The 18,802-nt window shown below is 48.9% G+C and overlaps 1 protein-coding gene and 1 pseudogene across 4 annotated transcripts; both read left to right on the top strand.

The window, feature by feature from the left end:
* Positions 1-1,952: 1,952 nt before the first annotated feature.
* Positions 1,953-18,801, top strand: SF3B2 (splicing factor 3b subunit 2). Of its 4 annotated transcripts, none has more exons than XM_007978432.3 (22): positions 1,953-2,125; positions 2,281-2,327; positions 2,635-2,712; positions 4,754-4,993; positions 5,217-5,264; positions 6,824-6,941; positions 7,239-7,348; positions 7,699-7,795; positions 7,962-8,053; positions 8,475-8,690; positions 8,847-8,984; positions 9,161-9,241; positions 9,428-9,655; positions 10,228-10,377; positions 11,647-11,736; positions 11,849-11,956; positions 12,970-13,077; positions 13,368-13,510; positions 13,596-13,697; positions 17,853-17,952; positions 18,059-18,244; positions 18,583-18,801. In XM_007978432.3, exons 1-22 carry the CDS (start codon positions 1,993-1,995, stop codon positions 18,652-18,654), a joined length of 2,685 nt encoding a protein of 894 aa, XP_007976623.1. In that variant the 5' UTR covers positions 1,953-1,992; the 3' UTR covers positions 18,655-18,801. The 4 variants fall into 4 exon arrangements, with proteins under 4 accessions (XP_007976623.1, XP_037854982.1, XP_037854981.1 ...); XM_037999054.2 differs by having other exon boundaries at positions 1,954-2,125; positions 7,242-7,348; XM_037999053.2 differs by having other exon boundaries at positions 1,954-2,125; positions 5,214-5,264; positions 7,242-7,348.
* On the top strand, positions 2,752-2,834 carry LOC119624662 (small nucleolar RNA U13; annotated as a pseudogene).
* Position 18,802: the final 1 nt, after the last annotated feature.

Genomic DNA, 18,802 nt, shown 5'->3' with positions numbered 1-18,802 from the left:
TTTTATTTTGCTCTGGGCCTGGTAAAGCAAGGATCCTGGAGCTGGGTAGTCATCCAAAGGTGGGACTGGAAGGGGCTGGATACGCCCTTCTAGGTCCACATAGGAAATAGGTAGTATTGTATGAGGGTCCTTGTTACGGTTAAGGAGGAGGAAATAGGGACTCTGAGAGTCAGAAGGACTGCTGGTGGCCCCAGTTCGGCCCCTTGGGCATGTCACCTTCTCTGCCCATCAATCCTCCACTGTGTACAATGTCGGGGGCGGAGGAGGATCTTGATACCTTGCCTCTTTCCCAAAGCTGTCATAAAATGAGGCTCCACCATCAGCCTTTAGTTTATCCTGCCTCAGAGACCCCGCCCCCTTCCCTAGCACCTACACATTGCTTGAGGCCTTCAGCCTCAGATGACCTGCTCTGGGCTCTCCAGTTACAGGGAGCAGAAGAGCCTTCCTTTGGGCTAGAAAGGTTCTGCCTGAGTGGGCTGACAAGCTGGAGGGAAGGGCACCATTGTTCTGTCTTCCTTACTGGCCATTCCAGGTTTGGCTTCCCCTCTGGGAGTGGCAGCAGGAGCCTGCCATAGTGATATTGATGCAAAGGGGAAAGGTCAAGGTTTGGGTAGGAGGAAGAGGACTTCCCACCCAGTGCTAGGATGTGAGCCAACCTTTCTCAACCCAGTCCTTTTCCCTGTCTCTCCCAAACCTCACCTTCCCCAGACCTGGTGCCCCATTCTTTTTTTCCCTGTTCCCAGCTTCTCCACGGGGGGCAGTTGGCAAAATGGAGCTGGAGAAAAGATCTGAAATGAGACCATTTCACTGAAGTCTCCCCATTCCCGTACTCAATACACATAAAAACACACACAGTGAGCCTGGCTGTTAGTGAGAGGGCAGAGCTAGTGGCAGAGGTGGGGAGATAAATTGAATTGATGGTGTGGGACAGCGAGAGGTGGATGCTAGGCAGGCAAGAATCCCTGCCAGTATCTGCCTCTGTCCCCAAAGACCACGGGGAGTTGGGGTGGGGAGTGGGCGGCAAGGTGGGCCCCCAGTGCAGGTGCGGCTGAGGGAAAAGGGGCCTGAGTTTATTTTTGAGACTAAAAGACACAAATACTGTCACCAGAAACATTGTTCCTTTTTCCCAGTAATCATTTATTGGGCGCCTCTTGAACGGCAGGTGATGCGAGACTGAAAAAGATCAAGTCCCTGCTCACATTTTTGGGATGCAGGTAGGAAGAAAGGGCAAGAAAGACTTATCAAACGGTGGAGATTCGAATGTATTATGGGAACTCTAAGAAAGGAAAGGAAAGCGGGAGAAAGCTTAGTGAAGACGACATTTGAGCCGGCCTGGAAGGTGGAAAAGGGGGCTTTAGTGTCGCCCTTCCCCCAGGTCGGCAGCTGGAGCTCAGCCCGGGCGGGCCCGCTCCTCTCCCGGCTCGGATCCCCTTTCAGCCCATTCATCCGGGCCTGGGCCGGGGGTGGGCGGGCAGACAATCAGACACTGTTTTATCCCGGGCATTGGCTCCAGCCTCCCGCTTGGCGCCCGCAACGCGGAGCCGCCGGGGAAATGAGTCTCTCGGGACTCCCTGGGAGCGTAAGCGTCCGACGCTCTGACCGGGGAGCCGGGCCGGAAGGCTTGAGAGCCTGCGCTCCCGCAGGTGAGGCGCAGAAAACACTCCCTCGGGGCAGGGCCAGCCTTCCCCGCAGCCCCGCCCTCCGGCCCGCCGCCGGCCTTCTGGGCCGTAGCCTGGAGCAGGGCCCGCAGAGACCGAGACCTGCGCACTACAACTCCCAGGAGGCCTAGCGACCAGACGGCCGAGGGGCCACTGGAGAAAGGGGCGTCTGCAGCGAATCCCGTCGCCCAGCGTACCGCAGCGGGTGGGCCTCAGTGCGCGTCGCCTCCCAACCAGAGAGGACGTGGCGTACGGCGCCGCCGGAAGTTCCGGAAAGTGGGCCCAGAGGCAGGCCCGAGCTTCCGGGTTGGTCGCGCGCCTTGCTGCGGCTAAGATGGCGACCGAGCATCCCGAGCCTCCCAAAGCGGAATTGCAGCTGCCGCCGCCGCCACCTCCAGGCCACTATGGCGCCTGGGCTGCCCAGGAGCTTCAGGCCAAGTTGGCAGAGATCGGAGCTCCGATCCAGGGTGAGGAACACAGAAAATCGAGGGACCTTTACGGGCCTGCGGAGAAGCGGAGCCTGGTTACCCGGGAGACCCGGGCGCGAGGGGCGGAGGCGGGCCGCTGGGGTCTGACCTGGCCGGGCTTGCCTGCTCCATTGATCGTGTACTTTGCCCCGCAGGTAATCGCGAGGAGCTGGTGGAGCGGCTGCAGACCTACACCCGCCAGGTAGGTGTTGGCGGCGGGACGTCAGGATAGGCCGAGCTTCTCCAGGAGACCTTATATACCCCATCACGGCTCGGTCTTCATTCTTTCTTTATCTCGGCACAGCAAGGCGGAGGCTTGCCCTTTTTGGCTTGTTCTTGCCTTTGCCAGCTTAGTTGTAATTTCTTGTATCCATCTTGGTCCTCTTCAGTGCCCAGCCGGAGCGCTGGCAGACAGGCACTGGATACGTTTTGTTAAATGAATTGGGAGAGATCGTCGATTAGTGAAACAGCTAGTTTTGGACTGACCTAGAGTCCTTTCTCTTTTGCAGACTGGCATCGTGCTGAATCGGCCGGTTTTGAGAGGGGAAGATGGGGACAAAGCCGCTCCACCTCCCATGTCAGCGCAGGTAGGGAGGTTCTTCCATTTTTTAGGATTCTATCTGCTGATCCTTTTGTAGTTCATGAGCATGATGATTCGGTGTTCGCGTGCATGTGTGAGATGTCACACTCTTGCACATCTCGCCTGACCTGAGTGGGGAATAGAAAGATTCCATCTGTTCAGGGTAGCCCTTCCTCTCACTTGCAGTGTACTTGGGATGCAACTGACTGACTGACTGGGGAGGGAGGTACTGCCATGACAGAATTGTGAGCTCTTCAGTTCTCTCTTTGATGCTGATACTTGCCTCCTTTTCCACTGTCTGCTTCTCCAAATTCTACCTGTCATTCAAGATTCAGCTTGTGGCCAGGTGCAGTGGCACATGCCCGTAATCCCACCACTTTGGGATGCTTAGATGGGAGGATCACTTGAAGCCAGGGTTCGAGACCAGCCTGGGCAACACAGTGAGACTCTTGTTACTACAAAAAAAATTTTAAAATTAGCTGGGCACGGCAGCACATGCCTGTAAAGTCTAAGCTACTCTCTAAGCTGAAGCTCAAGGATTGCTTGAGCCCTGAGGTTCAAGGCTGCAATGAGCTCTGGTTGCGCCACTGTACTCCATGTACTCCATCCTGGGTGACAGAATGAGACTTTACTTCTCTGGAAAAAAAAAAAAAAAAGGTTGGGGGGTGATGGGGCAGGGGCTGGGAGAGTGTCAGGAAAAATAGCAAATGCATGCCAGAATTAATACCTAGGCAGTGGGTTGATAGGTGCAGCAAACCACCATGGCACACATTTACCAATGTAACAAACCTCCACATCCTGCACATGTGTCCCAGAACTTACAATAAAATAAAATAAAATAAAAAAATAGGGGAAAAAAAAAGAGGCAGGGGATGGTGGCTCATGTCTGTAATCTCAGCACTTTGGGAGGCCAAGGCGGGTGGATCACCTGTGGTCAGGAGTTTGAAACCAGCCTGGCCAACATGGTGAAACTGTCTCTACTAAAAATACAAAAATTAGCTGGGCGTGGTGGCACATGTCTGTATGTAATCCCAGCTACTTGGGAGGCTGAGCTGAGGCAGGAGAATCTCTTGAACCCAGGAGGCGGAGGTTGCAGTGAGCCAGTGAGCTGAGATCAGGCCACTGCACTCCAGCCTGGGCGATAGAGCAAGACCGTCTCAAAAAAAAAAGAGAGAGGCAGGGCGTGGTGGCTCACGCCTGTAATCCTAGCACTTTGGGAGGCCGAGGCGGGCAATCACTTGAGGTCATGAGTTCGAGACCAGCCTGGCCAACATAGTGAAACCTCGTCTTTCCTAAAAATACAAAAATTAGCCAGGCATCGTGGCAGGTGCCTGTAATCCCAGCTACTTGGGAGGCTGAAGCACGAGAATTGCTTGAACCTGGAAAGCGAAGGTTGCAGTGAGCTGAGATTGCACCATTGCGTTCCAGCCTGAGTGACAGACTCTATCTCAAAAAAAAAAAAAAAATACAGCTTGAATACAAGGAAGCCCGACTTGTCCCTACCCAGCTGGAAGCAATCACCCTTCTTCTTTGCCTGCCCCAGGAACAGTTCCCATGTTCTTTTGTGAGACATTGAGAGCTCCCTGATTTGATTTCATACTCCTTGCATTTAGCAGTCATTGGGGTTTGCATTGCCCTGGTACAGTGGTTCCTGTTTATTTAAGTTCTCTCAATTTCCATGTTGCTTCTGATCCAGGATTTGCCTCTTTTTCTCTAAAGCAGTGGCTCTGACCTGGGATCTATTGATCTCTGTGTGTAGGATGAGGAGTCCCTAGATGGCCTCAGAGGTGTCTTTGAGTCTCCTGGAATTGTATGCAGAGTCTGTATTCAGGATATCTTTCTGGAGAGAGTGGATAACTTCTTGTGGTTGGTGCCGGAAGTTAACATTCTCATATCTTTATAGGGCTATGGAGCATTCTTTCTTATGAATTAGGAACTATGTGTCATTTGACTTAGAATCCCAGCTCCTGACTCAAAGTAGATCTCCCAGATATGTGCAGATGAGTAGATAAATGTTTCCTAGTTTTATGATCATATTTTCTCCACAGCTCCCTGGAATTCCCATGCCACCACCACCTTTGGGACTCCCCCCTTTGCAGCCTCCTCCACCTCCCCCACCACCTCCACCAGGCCTTGGCCTTGGCTTTCCTATGGCCCACCCACCAAATTTGGGGCCCCCGCCTCCTCTCCGTGTGGGTGAGCCAGTGGCACTGTCAGAGGAGGAGCGGCTGAAGTTGGCTCAGCAGCAGGCGGCATTGCTGATGCAGCAGGAGGAACGTGCCAAGCAGGTAGGGCAGGTGGAAGCCCTGGCCTGGGCCTCATTAGGTCCCTGAAGGGGCAGTGGAACCTTAAGAGAAAGCTGGGTCCTAGAACTAAGGCTTCTGGGAAGGTCGGGACTAAATATTGGAACATGGGCCCTTGACTGGAAGAGGATCTCAAGAAGCAAAAGTTGTGGCAGATTGGCCCGTCAGGTATTGGTGCTGGTATGAACTTGTTTTCTTTTTTAAGCAGGGAGATCATTCGCTGAAGGAACATGAGCTCTTGGAGCAGCAGAAGCGGGTAATACCCCTCCCCCTTACCTTTGACCTCATGGTCCAATCCATTGGCTGTCATTTGTAATGCTTCGAGTGCACCAATCAAGTTTTCCCTAGAGGCTACTTTGTTCCCAACTAAGTACTAGTGTCTTCCAAAGCATTCAATTTTTCTTGAAGTTCAGGAATTGACAAACTATGACCTGTGGCCTGTATGTGCATGGCCTGTGAGCTAAAAACAACTTTAAAATTTTTTAAGGATTATAAGAAAACCCAAACAAAAATATGTACCAGAGTCCATATGGTAACCCATAAAGCCTAAAGTATTTACCTTCCAACCTATTCAAAAAGAGCATGCTGACTTCTGCTCGCCTTACATGACATCATTCTAGATAGGACTCTGGGTAATTGAGTTATTTGTATTGGATTTAGACAAAATAGGACTGTAAGTCTGGGAATGTTATATAAGATGTTTGGCCCCAGAGGTGCGTTGCATTAGTCATTACGCAGTGGATTACTCAGGAGTATTAAAAACTGAGCGTTAAAAGCAACAAGTATGAGCTGGGCGTGGTGGCTCACACCTGTAATTCTAGCACTTTGGGAGGCTGAGGTGGGCAGATCGCTTGAGCTCAGGAGTTCGAGACCAGCCTGGCCAACATGATGAAACCCTGTCTCTATCAGAAATACAAAAATTAGCCAGGTGTGGTGGCGCATGCCTGTAGTCCTAGCTACTTGGAAGGCTGAGGTGGGAGGATGGCTTGAGCTGGGGAGGCAGAGGTTGCAGTGAGCTGAGATCATGCCACTGTACTCCAGCCTAGGCAATAGAGCCAGACCCTGTCTCAAAAAAAAAAAAAACAAAAAAACCGCAAGTCTCAACCTGTGGATAAAGTGCTGTCTTTGCCCGGATTGTGCTGGATCTTGAGGGGTAGATATAAGAAAAGAGCTCAAAAGTTTCTTTTTTTTTTTTTTTTTTTTTTTTTTGAGACGGAGTCTCGCTCTGTCGTCCAGGTTGGAGTACAGTGGCCGGATCTCAGCTCACTGCAAGCTCCTCCTCCCGGGTTTACGCCATTCTCCTGCCTCAGCCTCCCGAGTAGCTGGGACTACAGGCGCTCGCCACCTCGCCCAGCTAGTTTTTTGTATTTTTTAGTAGAGACGGGGTTTCACCATGTTAGCCAGGATGGTCTCGATCTCCTGACCTCGTGATCCGCCCGTCTCAACCTCCCAAAGTGCTGGGATTACAGGCTTGAGCCACCGCGCCCGGCCAAAAGTTTCTAATGTATCTTTTGGGAAAGAAAACTCTCTGAAAAGTAGAAGGCACTGTTTGGCTCAATATGAAATTCCCTGCTAGGAACCAGAAGTTTCCTGGGGTTTTCCTTGGTGTTATTTCTAGGGATTTTCCGTTGTGATGAGAGAGCTCCTCCATTTGGATTAGTAGCCTGGAAGTGTGGGGGTGGAGGGGATGTCAGCACCCAAGGGGTTTGTGATTGTTCTCCTTGGGCCCATTACCCGGCTGAAAGAATGCATTTGCCAGGGGCTGCCTGCCAAACGAGTTTTCAGGCAGTGTCTACTCCCACTTCCCTCCCGTAGGCAGCTGTGTTATTGGAGCAGGAACGACAGCAGGAGATTGCCAAGATGGGCACCCCAGTCCCTCGGCCCCCACAAGACATGGGCCAGATTGGTGTGCGCACTCCTCTGGGTCCTCGAGGTGAGATCCTGGGATGGAGGGGAAGAGCAAGAAAAGTGATTTAGACATTTTAAAAAAGACTTTTAAAGTATCTATCACATTTAAAAAGAGCATATATAATAAACATACAGTTTAATGGTTTTTTACACACTGAACACACCCGTACAACCAGCACCTGGACCATGATCAGCACCCTGAAAGCCCCGCCACGCGCCCTCCTCCCCGCAGGTTCACCATCGCCCTTTTAGCAAGGGAGGGAATTTTGTATGTGAGTGTTTTGTCTCTTCTGACATTGGATTTCTTTTTCCCGCCTCTCAGTAGCCGCTCCAGTGGGCCCAGTGGGCCCCACTCCTACAGTTTTGCCCATGGGAGCCCCTGTTCCCCGGCCTCGTGGTCCCCCACCGCCCCCTGGAGATGAGAACAGAGAGGTGAGACTAACGATTTCCTCCTAGGTATAAGAAAGTGGTAGTTTAGGAGGGGACTATTTTTGGATTTTTAGAGAAGGGTTCTGTGAGAAGATGGGGGGACTTAAATTCCTGGGGGTAGTGGGGAGCCGTACTTATTTAAACTAAGGGTACAGCAGAGGGATTGGGGAGACATTACTGAGGCAGAGTCTTGGGGTCCCTCTGAGGAACACTGAACCTCACTGAGCCCAGTTGGTGTTGCCCACTCTCTGCTGCTTACATCACCTGGGCAGCAGCCTTTCTAGTCCAAGAGGTAGAAGCTGGTGGGAAAAGGGCACTGTGATTCGCCTTCTCTGACTGGTTGTCTCTGGCAGATGGATGACCCCTCTGTGGGCCCCAAGATCCCACAGGCTTTGGAGAAGATCCTGCAGCTGAAGGAGAGCCGCCAGGAAGAGATGAACTCTCAGCAGGGTGAGTGCCAGGCGTCCTGAGGCTGTAGCCACAGAACCTGGAGAGGCTGAGCTGAGTCCTCATCCCTCTGTCCCTTTCCCTTGCCTCTTGGTAAAGGCAGGTTACTTTGAATGAGTGCAGGGCGCAGTGGCACCGTGAAGACTCGTTACCACCTTCTTCCTTACAGAGGAAGAGGAAATGGAAACAGATGCTCGCTCATCCCTGGGCCAGTCAGCGTCAGAGACTGAGGAGGACACAGTGTCCGTATCTAAAAAGGAGGTAGGGGTTGGAGCTGAGTCTGGAAGGAAAGGCAGGAGATGGGACTTGGGTACGGAAATAACACAGTTTGTAAGTGTTCAGTAAGTAATAGCTTCTGTTTTGTGCCAATTTCCACCCTCAGCATCTTACAGATATTTTTCATTTAATTGCTTTTGAGTTTCAAGTACTATGCATGCCTACATTTTACAGCTGAAAAAGCTGAGGTTCTGAGACGCACAGTAATTCACCCAAAGGCACACAGCTTGTGAGTGGCAGAACTTTGGAGTCTGCCTCCAAGGCCCCTTCGCAGCCACTTCATGAGATGGCCTCCGAAAAGCCTGACCGTTGAGCTGTGGGGGAGACCGGGGGAGGAGTTTAGGGGTTGGGGTGCTGGCACAGTACTTGGATTCCCTGACCCAGCTGGTTTTCCTCCCCCTGACAGAAAAACCGTAAGCGCAGGAACCGAAAGAAGAAGAAAAAGCCCCAGCGGGTGCGAGGGGTGTCCTCTGAGAGCTCTGGGGACCGGGAGAAAGACTCAACCCGATCCCGTGGCTCTGACTCCCCAGCAGCTGATGTTGAGATTGAGTATGTGACTGAAGAACCTGAAATTTACGAGCCCAACTTTATCTTCTTTAAGAGGATCTTTGAGGCTTTTAAGGTACAAGGAGAGCGTGCTCGGAAGGGGCAGTGCCAAACAGGGAAGGGGCTCAGAGGTGGGTGCGAGGCAGCAGTGAACAGGCATGTTTTTAGTGCTGGCTTTAGGAACTGGGAAGGGGCTCAGAGGGCAGGGGTTTCACCTTGTCTGCCTCCTTAGCTCACTGATGATGTGAAGAAGGAGAAGGAGAAGGAGCCAGAGAAACTTGACAAATTGGAGAACTCTGCAGCCCCCAAGAAGAAGGGATTTGAAGAGGAGCACAAGGACAGTGATGACGACAGCAGTGATGATGAGCAGGTCAGGCCCAACCCTCCTGGTGGGAAGCAGGGACTCTGGGCACAGGTGACTGAGATGCATCCAGAGAGGGACCATGGTGAACACTTGCAGAGCTTTGGTGGCTTAAGTTTGGGGTGGGTTGGGCAGTTTCATTCACATCTGAGTCCTGCTCAAAAGAGGTGATTATTCTGTTCTAGGAAAAGAAGCCAGAAGCCCCCAAGCTGTCCAAGAAGAAGTTGCGCCGAATGAACCGCTTCACTGTGGCTGAACTCAAGCAGGTAAGCCCTGAGAGTATCCTGCAGGCCCTGGATCCCAGCTGGGAGACCACCTGGGGAACCAGGGAGGTGAAAAGGAGTTCTTTGAAGGAGGTGTGAGTGATTTGGGTTTAGGTCCTTTGAGGAAGAAGAGCTTCAGAACTGAGAAGTCGGGGCTCTCGAGAACATGCATTACTATGTGTTTTCCAGCTGGTGGCACGGCCCGATGTTGTGGAGATGCACGATGTGACAGCGCAGGACCCTAAGCTCTTGGTTCACCTCAAGGCCACTCGGAACTCCGTGCCTGTGCCACGCCACTGGTGTTTTAAGCGCAAGTACCTGCAGGGCAAACGGGGTATTGAGAAGCCCCCCTTCGAGCTGCCAGACTTCATCAAACGCACAGGCATCCAGGAGATGCGAGAGGCCCTGCAGGAGAAGGTGAGGGCCTGGCAGGGCTCAGACCTGCCCTCGGGTGTCCCCATCCTTCACAGCAGTGTGCTTCAAAATGGGAATATGGGTTGAAACCCACCTACCACCTACTTGTTACTTGTCTAATTATCCTTTTGTTTTCCTCCTCTGCTCTTCTTCCCCTCTGCCTTCACTTTGCCAGCTCACCTGGTGACTCCTTTCTCAGATGCACTTTGTGGCTAGGGATTCATGGTGGTTGTGTAACTTCTTAATTTTAAAGCTTTTAGTTAAATGCTCTGAACTCAGGAGGTACAAAAGAACACGGGGATGTCTCTGCCTTTCAGAGAAATGATGAGATTCATCTCTTGATGAGATGGTTTAAAAACTAGTTATTGATATACACAGCTGAGGCTGATACTGTGTAGTCTGTTTTGTTCAGTATGGATTATGTTATTTTGAAGGGTTTGAGCAGGAAGGATTTTGGTGACTTTCGGGGTGAGATAATTGAGGCTTCCCTTGATCTCTTTTGGAGTTGGGAGCTGGATTCTCTACATGAATTTGGTGAGTACTTGTTAAGGCTTGTCTTCTGCCATTCTCTACAGGAAGAACAGAAGACCATGAAGTCAAAAATGCGAGAGAAAGTTCGGCCTAAGATGGGCAAAATTGACATCGACTACCAGAAACTGCATGATGCCTTCTTCAAGTGGCAGACCAAGCCAAAGCTGACCATCCATGGGGACCTGTACTATGAGGTTTGGGAGGGGGCCAGGAGAGGTCAGGCCGGGCCTTGGGGTTGAGACTGTCTAGGGCTTTTTTTTTTTTTGAGACGGAGTCTCGCTCTGTCGCCCAGGCTGGAGTGTAGTGGCCTGATCTCCACTCACTGCAAGCTCTGCCTCCCGGGTTCACGCCATTCTCCTGCCTCAGCCTCCCAAGTAGCTGGGACTACAGGCGCCCGCCACCTCGCCCGGCTAATTTTTGTATTTTTAGTAGAGACGGGGTTTCACCATGTTAGCCAGGGTGGTCTCGATCTCCTGACCTCGTGATCTGCCCGTCTCGGCCTCCCAAAGTGCTGGGATTACAGGCGTGAGCCACCGTGCCTGGCCTTTTTTTTTTTTTTTTTTTTAAATATTAGGTCTCACCCTGTTACCCAGGCTGGAGTGCAGTGGTATGATCTTGCTTCACTGTAGCCTCTGCCTCCTGGGCTCAAGCAGTCCTCCCATCTCAGCCCCCCGAGTAGCTGGGACCACAGACACACCATACCCAGCTAATTTTTTGTATTTTTGGTAGAGACAGGGTTTTGCTATGTTGCCCAGGCTAGTCTCAAACTCCTGAGCTCAAGTGATCCACCCGCCTCAGCCTCCCAAAGTGCTGGGTTTACAGGCATGAACCACCGCACCTGGCCCAGGAGGGCTTCTGAAGCAACTACAATAGTTCCTCAGCCTTAGAATTGCCCATTGACTACCCTTGGATGACATGGAATTTAAATTGAGGTCCTATTTGGAGGAGAGATGCAGATCTGGTGGCTTCTTTCCCTGATAGACTCTTCATATCCTGTCTTAGAAGTGATAATGGTGGTGGGTGGTTTAGGGATGGAGGGGCCAAGGGACAGTTGCTTTTAGGAAACTTTTAATATTGGGGGTGGTAGAGAAGTTGGTATTTTTTTTTCTGATCCTTGAAATCGTAGTCCCCTTGATGTCATGGAATTTATGAGGTGGAAGAATTTTGCAGATCATCCTGTCGAGTGCCCTCGTTTTACAGATGAGAAGGCAGGTCCTAACGTTGGCTGTGTTCTCATAGTGGGTTATTGACAGCACTGGGAGTCTGGCCTGGTTTTTATTCCTTCCCCGACTTTGGCCAGGGAAAGAAGTGATGAGAATCAGAATGGGAGCCAGGTTGCCCTCACTGGGATTTTATATCTGATATGGGTTAGGTCTTCTCGCCTTTGTTTTCATGTCCTCTTGCCATTGTGCTCCCACTGAGTGTCTGGGTCTGCAATGTAGCATGCTCTGTTTTTCCCTCAGGGGAAGGAGTTCGAGACACGACTGAAGGAGAAGAAGCCAGGAGATCTGTCTGATGAGCTAAGGATTTCCTTGGGGATGCCAGTAGGACCAGTGAGTGTCAGTTAGCTGTCTGGGGAAGCAGCGAAGTGGGTGGGGATTGGAGCGGAAGGCAGTGACAGGGATAGGGTTTGGCAGATGATATCCTGTTCTCTTTTTCCTGCAGAATGCCCACAAGGTCCCTCCCCCGTGGCTGATTGCCATGCAGCGATACGGACCACCCCCATCGTATCCCAACCTGAAAATCCCTGGGCTGAACTCGCCCATCCCTGAGGTGAGCATTGTCCTTTCATTCATTCTTGGCCGTTTCTGCTTTTGAAGTGGAAGGTGATTTTTTTGTTTTCCTTCTCTAACTCCACCATGTGTTTCTTTATTTAAAATATTTTTTATTGACACATAATATTTGTCATATACCATGGGTATGTGTGGAAAAAACAAGTAATGGTTTTTGTTTTTTAACAAACTGACATGCTTATCATAAAATATTCAGTCAGAATTGACAAGTACAAAGATGAAAGCAAGTCACAATTTTACCACTCAGTAATAGCCAAATTCACTATTTGGTGAATGTGTTTCCAGATATGTCTCTGAATATAAGAATGGCCAGAGAGAAATAATTTTATCTTAGCCAGATGTGGTGTCTCAACACCTGTAATCCCAGCACTTTGGGAGGCTGAGGTGGGAGGATCCCTTGGGGCCAGGAGTTTAAAACTAGCCTGGGCAACATAGTGAAACCGCACCTCTACTTTAAAAAAAAAAAAAAGAAAAGAAATAATTTTTTTTTTTAAGTTTCATTCAATGTATCAGAAATAATTTTATCTCAAGAATGTCTTCAAATTTATTCTTAAAGTAAGGATTAAAAAAATTGACAGATAAGAGTCATTAAAGTAAAAAAGTAGTATTGTTAAACTTTAGATAGAAACTTCCACCCCTTAAGATAAATAGATTCTGAACAAGCTAGCCTTCCAAAGTTAGGAAAACTCAGTAAGAAATTGAAGTCATGTTTTCAACGTACGTATTTTGGTTTCAGACAGCAGAGACTCTGCCATGACAGAAGAGGTTATTGGCATACTTTCTGCCTCCTGTCTCCTTATCCTGTTGCCTCTAGATTTTAGTTGTTCATTAATTTTGGTTTCTAATGCTTCATAACATTTAATTTTATTCTGCAGTCATAATTTCCGGAGTTCCCAAGTGTCAGCTCTGTACTTTTGAGTGTGCCTTTTCTCTAGGGCTTCAGAATTTCTTTTGCGGCTTAGGAGTGAACTGATTGTGCTCACTGTCTTGCAGAGCTGTTCCTTTGGGTACCATGCTGGTGGCTGGGGCAAACCTCCAGTGGATGAGACTGGGAAACCGCTCTATGGGGACGTGTTTGGAACCAATGCTGCTGAATTTCAGGTATGGGCTATGTACTGGCGATCTTGGTTTTACTTAACATCATGAAGGTTAGAGATTGTTGGTTTATAGCTTCATTATCAGGGAGTTGCGTCTTCTGACACAGCAGAGCCTGGAAAAGGGCAAACATTTTCCCGAGATGTTAACGCAAGCCCCTCACTGGAATTTGAGCTCTAGGTAGGTAGGGATTATTGTCTGTGTGTTGACTCTTAACACCCCTTCAGCTTAAAACAGCCTGGTACCTAACAGGTACTTAGAAAACATTTGTTGACTGATTAAGTGATTTCTTTCAGACCAAGACTGAGGAGGAAGAGATTGATCGGACCCCTTGGGGGGAACTGGAACCATCTGATGAAGAATCCTCAGAAGAAGAGGAAGAGGAAGAAAGTGATGAAGACAAACCAGATGAGACAGGCTTTATTACCCCTGCAGACAGGTGGGGGAAGCAGAGAGTGCCTCTTAGAAATGGCTTATCTTTGGGGGCCTTCTCTTTACTCCAGAGCTTGTTCCTCTCTTCACAGTGGCCTCATCACTCCTGGAGGCTTCTCATCAGTGCCTGCTGGAATGGAGACCCCTGAACTCATTGAGCTGAGGAAGAAGAAGATCGAGGAGGCGATGGATGGGTGAGGGTGCCAGGCAGGGCTTCACTTCCCGTTGGCTGATTGGCTGACTGTTGTTCCTTTCTCCCCCATCCCTTTTTAAACAATTATTGAACCAACTCTGCCAGGCGCTACTCCAGGCAGGGAGAAGTCAGCAGTTGAGGTAAACTGGTAATCAGAGAACAAGATACTTTCAGATGTAGATAAGGATGCTCAAGCAGAGGAAACTGGGTAATGGGATGGGGTGGCAGGGAGGCCTTTGGGAAGGCCTCATTGGGGAGGTGGTGCTTGAACTGAAACCCGAATGGAAAAGCGCCAGCCACAGGATCATCTGGATCAGAAGCAACAGTAAGTGCAAGCAAGTGCCCTGAGACAGGGATGCGCTAGTATTTTGAAGCTCCATTTTTAAGTACTTGAATGTGTAGTGTTGTTAGGTCTTCATGAATTGACCCCTTTATCATGAAATGAACTTCTCTTTATCCATTCTGCTCTTTGTTCCCTTTTTCCTGTTTTTATACCTTCTTTTGGATTACTTGAACAATTTCTATGATTCCGTTTTATCTCCAGTGTTGGTTAATTAGCTGTTAAGTTTTTGCTTTGTTATTTTAGTGGGTGCTCTGGGGTTTATCGTAGATCATGTCTATATCAGGATCTAGCTTCTCTTGATGTCACACTGCTTCCAGATGGCATTAAGAGCCGCCATAGTGTAATTCGCTCTCCGCCCAACTTTGCACTGTGTTATCATGTATTTACATGTTATAAATCCTGTACTGTATAGTTATTATTTTGGTTTAAATGGTCAGTTATCTTTTAGGGAGGTTTAAATAAGAATCATGCATGAAGCCATGTAGTTACCATTTTTGTTTCTTTCATTTCTTTGTGTAGATCCAGGTTTCTATCTGATATCATTTTTCCTCTGCCTGAAGGGCTTCCTTTAATGTTTCTTAAGTTAGGGGGCATGGTGGCTTATGCCTGTCATCTCAGCACTTTGGGAGAAGGCTGAGGTGGTAGATTGCTAGAGTCCAGGAATTTTGAGACCAGCCTGGGCAACATAGTGAGACCCCATTTCTACAAAACAAACATTTCTTGTATTGTGGGTCTGCTGGTTTTGAATTCGTTCAGCTTGGGTAGTCTTAAAAATTCTTTATTTGGCCTTCATTTTTGAAAGATCTTTGCCAGGTATAGGATTCTAGGTTGACAATTTTTTTTCTTTCAATACTTTTTTTTTTTCTTTTTTGAAATGGAGTCTCGCTATGTCACCCAGGCTGGAGTGCAGTGGTGTGATCTTGGCTCACTGCAACCTCCACCTCCTGGGTTCAAGCGATTCTGCTTCAGCCTCCTGAGTAGCTGGGATTACGTGTACATGCCACCACATCCAGCTAATTTTTATATTTTTGTAGGGACAGGGTTTTGCCATGTTGCCCAGGCTGGTCTCAAGCTCCTGGCTTCAAGTGATCCACCTGCCTTGGCCTCCCAGAGTGTTGGGATTATAGGCGTTAGCCACCACATCAGCCTTCTTTCAGTACTTTTAAGATGTTGCTCCAGTGTCTGTCTTCTTTCTTGCATTGTTTCTGGTGAGAAAGCTGCTGTCATTCTTACCTTTGTTCCTGTGTACCTAATGTGTCATTTTTATTTGGCTGTTTTTAAGATTTTATCGCTAGTTCTAACAATTTGACTGCAATGTGCCTAGGTGTAGTTTCTGAGTGTTCCTTTGCTTGGGGTTTTTAAAGCATCTTAGATCTGGGTTTTTAGTTTTTATTAATTTGGGGGAAATTTTGGTCATGATTTCTCCAAATATTTTCTCTGTTCCCTTCTCTTTCCTCTCACCTTATTCCTCTGTTAAGTTGTCCCACTGCTCACTGATGCTTTTCATTTTTAAAGAAATTCTTCTCTCTTTGTATTTCACTTTAGAAAATTTCTATTGCTATGTGTTCAAGTTTACTATTATTTTCTTCTGTAATTTCTGATCTAACAGTAATCCCATACAATATAATTCTACTTTCTAGAAGTTTGATTTCAGGTCTTTTAAATCTATTCTTTCTCTCTTAACTTTTTGAACATGTGGAATGCAGTTATAACAATATTTTATTTTTATTTTATGTTATTTTATTTTATGATGGAGTCTTGCCCTGTTGCCTAGGCTGGAGTGTAGCGGCATAATCTCGGCTTACTGCAACCTCTGCTGCCCAGGTTCAAGCGATTCTTGTGCCGCAGCCTCCCAAGTAGCTGGGACTACAGGTGTGCGCCACCACACTCAGCTACTTTTTTTTGTATTTTTAGTAGAGACAGTGTTTCACCATGTTGACCGAGCTGTTCTTGAACTCCTCAGGTGATCCGCCTGTCTCAGCCTCCCAAAGTGCTGGGATTACAGGCATGAGCCACCACACCTGGCTGTAACAACATTTTAATGTATTGTCTGCTAACTCTAACATCTGTGCCATTTCTGAGTTGATTGCCATTAGTGGATTCATTTTCTTCGTATGGATTGTATTTTCCTACTCTTTTGCATGCCTGGTAATTTTTTTTTCTTTTCCTTTTTTCTTTTGAGAGAGGTTCTCACTGTGTTGCCCAGGCTGGTCTTGAACTTCTGAGCTCAAGCAATCCCCCTGCCTCAGCTTCCCAAAGTGCTGGGATTACAGGTGTGAGCCACCAGACCTGTCCAGTGCCTGGTAATTTTTTATTGAATGCTAGGCTTTGTGAAATTTACCTTGTTGGGTCCATGATATTTTTGTATTCCTGTAGATTTTCTTCAGCTCATTCAGGAATATAGTTATATGGAGCTAGTTTGATCCTTTCAGGTCTTGTTTTTGGGGTTCTTGAGGCAGGACTGAAGCAGTCTTCCCCACTGTGAGGCACAAGTGCCTGTGTACTCTACCCACCGCCCTGTGAATCAGGAGGTTTTTCCGTCTGGCTAGTGGGAGTTGCACTATTCCCAGTTCTGAGTGAGCAGCAGGTGCTGTTACGAATCCTTTTGGGTGCTTCTTTCCCTGTCCTTGGTAGGCATGTGCTGCTTAGTACTTCCCTGCATACTTGAGGACCTTCTCTAGGTCTCTTGAGTTCTCTCTCAGCTCTTTTCTTCAGTACTCTATCCTGTGAACTCTAGCTGCCTTGATCTCCCTGGACTTTCAGCTTCATCCTCCCAACTCATGGAGTCCTCAGGGCTCTCCATGCGTCTTCCCTCTGTTCTGTGGCCTGCAAACTCTTGGTGCAGTATGCTGGGGCAGTTGAAGGGCTCATTGCATTTGTTTCCTATCTTGCAGGAATCACTGTGCTTTGTTGCCCCATGTCTAGTGTCTTGAAAACCACTGTTTCATATATTTTGCCCATTTTTTGGTTGTTTCAGGCAGGAGGGTGTATCTGGTTCCTGTTGCTCCTTGTCAGGAAGCAGAAGTCTCAAGCTTTGCATATTCAAGGAAGAAAAATAAAGAAGGGTACTGTGGACAGAGTATAGTGAGGAGGGCTTGGGTAAGGGATCAGGCTATGAACCCTTTAGGTCATGGTAAGGAGTTTAGATTTTATTCAGATAATGATCAGAAGCCTCAGAGGGTTTTGAGCAAAGGTCTGACAGGACCTGGCATCCATTTTAAGCCATTTTCTCTGGCTCTTGTGTGGAGAATAGATTGTTACCTCTTCCAGTGGGAGAGGTGGAGATGATGGACATAGTCTGGGGTAATAGTGGTAGATGTGCTCTTATTCCTAGTGTAATCCTTGAAATTAGTGGTGAAACTGGCTGTGGATGGCTCTTGCGTCGGAAGGCCTGGAAGTGTGAATTACGTACATGAGAACTCAAGGCATGACATTCTTCGGGTGGGAACTGTTGTCGCCTGCTCTCTCTTGCTAGCTTCTGTGTACCAAAGTTCTCTTGGAAACTTTGAGCCTCTCTGACCTTTTGACCCTTCTGTACATGTGGGAGTCCTGGTCTGTGATCCCCTAACTTGGTTTAGGGGGCCCCTTAGCTCCATCTGTGTTCCCTGGCACATCAGCACTGTGCCACCCTCCCCTTCCCCCTGCCCAATTCTTTTCTGTCATGGGCCTCCATGAACTGCAGAGGCTGCATCCTTGGAGAGCTCAGAAGCTCTCCAAGGCGCTGAGTGGAGGTGCCACCTGTATCTTTTGTTTCTGCTTCTGGAGACCCTTTTGTCCCTTCCTTTTTGGGCCTGATCCCATTGTCCTTCACAGAAGTGAGACACCTCAGCTCTTCACCGTGTTGCCAGAGAAGAGAACAGCCACTGTTGGGGGAGCCATGATGGGATCAACCCACATTTATGACATGTCCACGGTGAGTACTTGGAGGACACACTGCTTTTGGAGGCTGAGAAGGGCGGCAGAAGCTAGGGCTTCTCTGACTCTCTTTGGAGGTGACAAGGCCCTGATCTCCTTTCCAGGTTATGAGCCGGAAGGGCCCAGCTCCTGAACTGCAAGGGGTGGAAGTGGCGCTGGCGCCTGAGGAGTTGGAGCTTGATCCTATGGCCATGACCCAGAAGTATGAGGAGCATGTGCGGGAGCAGCAGGCTCAAGTAGAGAAGGAGGACTTCAGCGACATGGTGGCTGAGCATGCTGCCAAACAGAAGGTAGGCGCTTCCAGGGGCGCTGTGCTGGGTGAGAGCCAGGGACCCTGGCCTGCCGTTTTCAGTGGTGTGGTGCCCTCTAGTGGTGAGAGTGAGGGTGGCCTCTGCTTGCTGCCCTGTGCGCTTAGATTTGGAAGTCTTAGAAATCCTCCAGTGGGCTGCCCTCTTTAAGGACGATGAGGGGGAGGAACTCAGCCAAGTCTGAGAGGGAGCTCGAAGAGAATCCAGATTCAGCACCTTTCCCACAGACTTCTATGTCTATGTCAGGCTGCCCACCCTTGTTTTGGGGGTCTGGGGGTGGTTCAACCTGTTATAACCTGTGTCTCTTTCTCCCTATACAGCAAAAGAAACGGAAAGCTCAGCCCCAGGACAGCCGTGGGGGCAGCAAGAAATACAAAGAGTTCAAGTTTTAGGTCCCCTCATGCTGGCCCTTTTTTTGGCCCTCCATCTGGATGCCTGGGCTTCACACAAGAGCCATCTCTCCCGCAGTTCCCAAGGACTTGTCATTTCATGTTCTTATTTTAGACCTGTTTTGTAAATAAAGCTGTTTCCCAAGGAAAG

Source organism: Chlorocebus sabaeus, chromosome 1, assembly GCF_047675955.1.
Source record: "Chlorocebus sabaeus isolate Y175 chromosome 1, mChlSab1.0.hap1, whole genome shotgun sequence".
Taxonomy (NCBI): Eukaryota; Metazoa; Chordata; class Mammalia; order Primates; family Cercopithecidae; genus Chlorocebus; species Chlorocebus sabaeus.
The sequence above is the reverse complement of the archived record's forward strand: the minus strand, read 5'-3'. Positions and strand labels throughout refer to the sequence as shown.

Excerpts from the sequence above, each read along its gene's own strand:
- SF3B2 (XM_007978348.3), top strand. The coding sequence starts at position 1,993 with ATGGCGACCGAGCATCCCGAGCCTCCCAAAGCGGAATTGCAGCTGCCG. Across the intron at positions 7,796-7,961 it reads AGAGATGAACTCTCAGCAGG|AGGAAGAGGAAATGGAAACA; the intron begins GTGAGTGCCAGG and ends TCTTCCTTACAG. Across the intron at positions 11,737-11,848 it reads TGGGGATGCCAGTAGGACCA|AATGCCCACAAGGTCCCTCC; the intron begins GTGAGTGTCAGT and ends TTTTTCCTGCAG.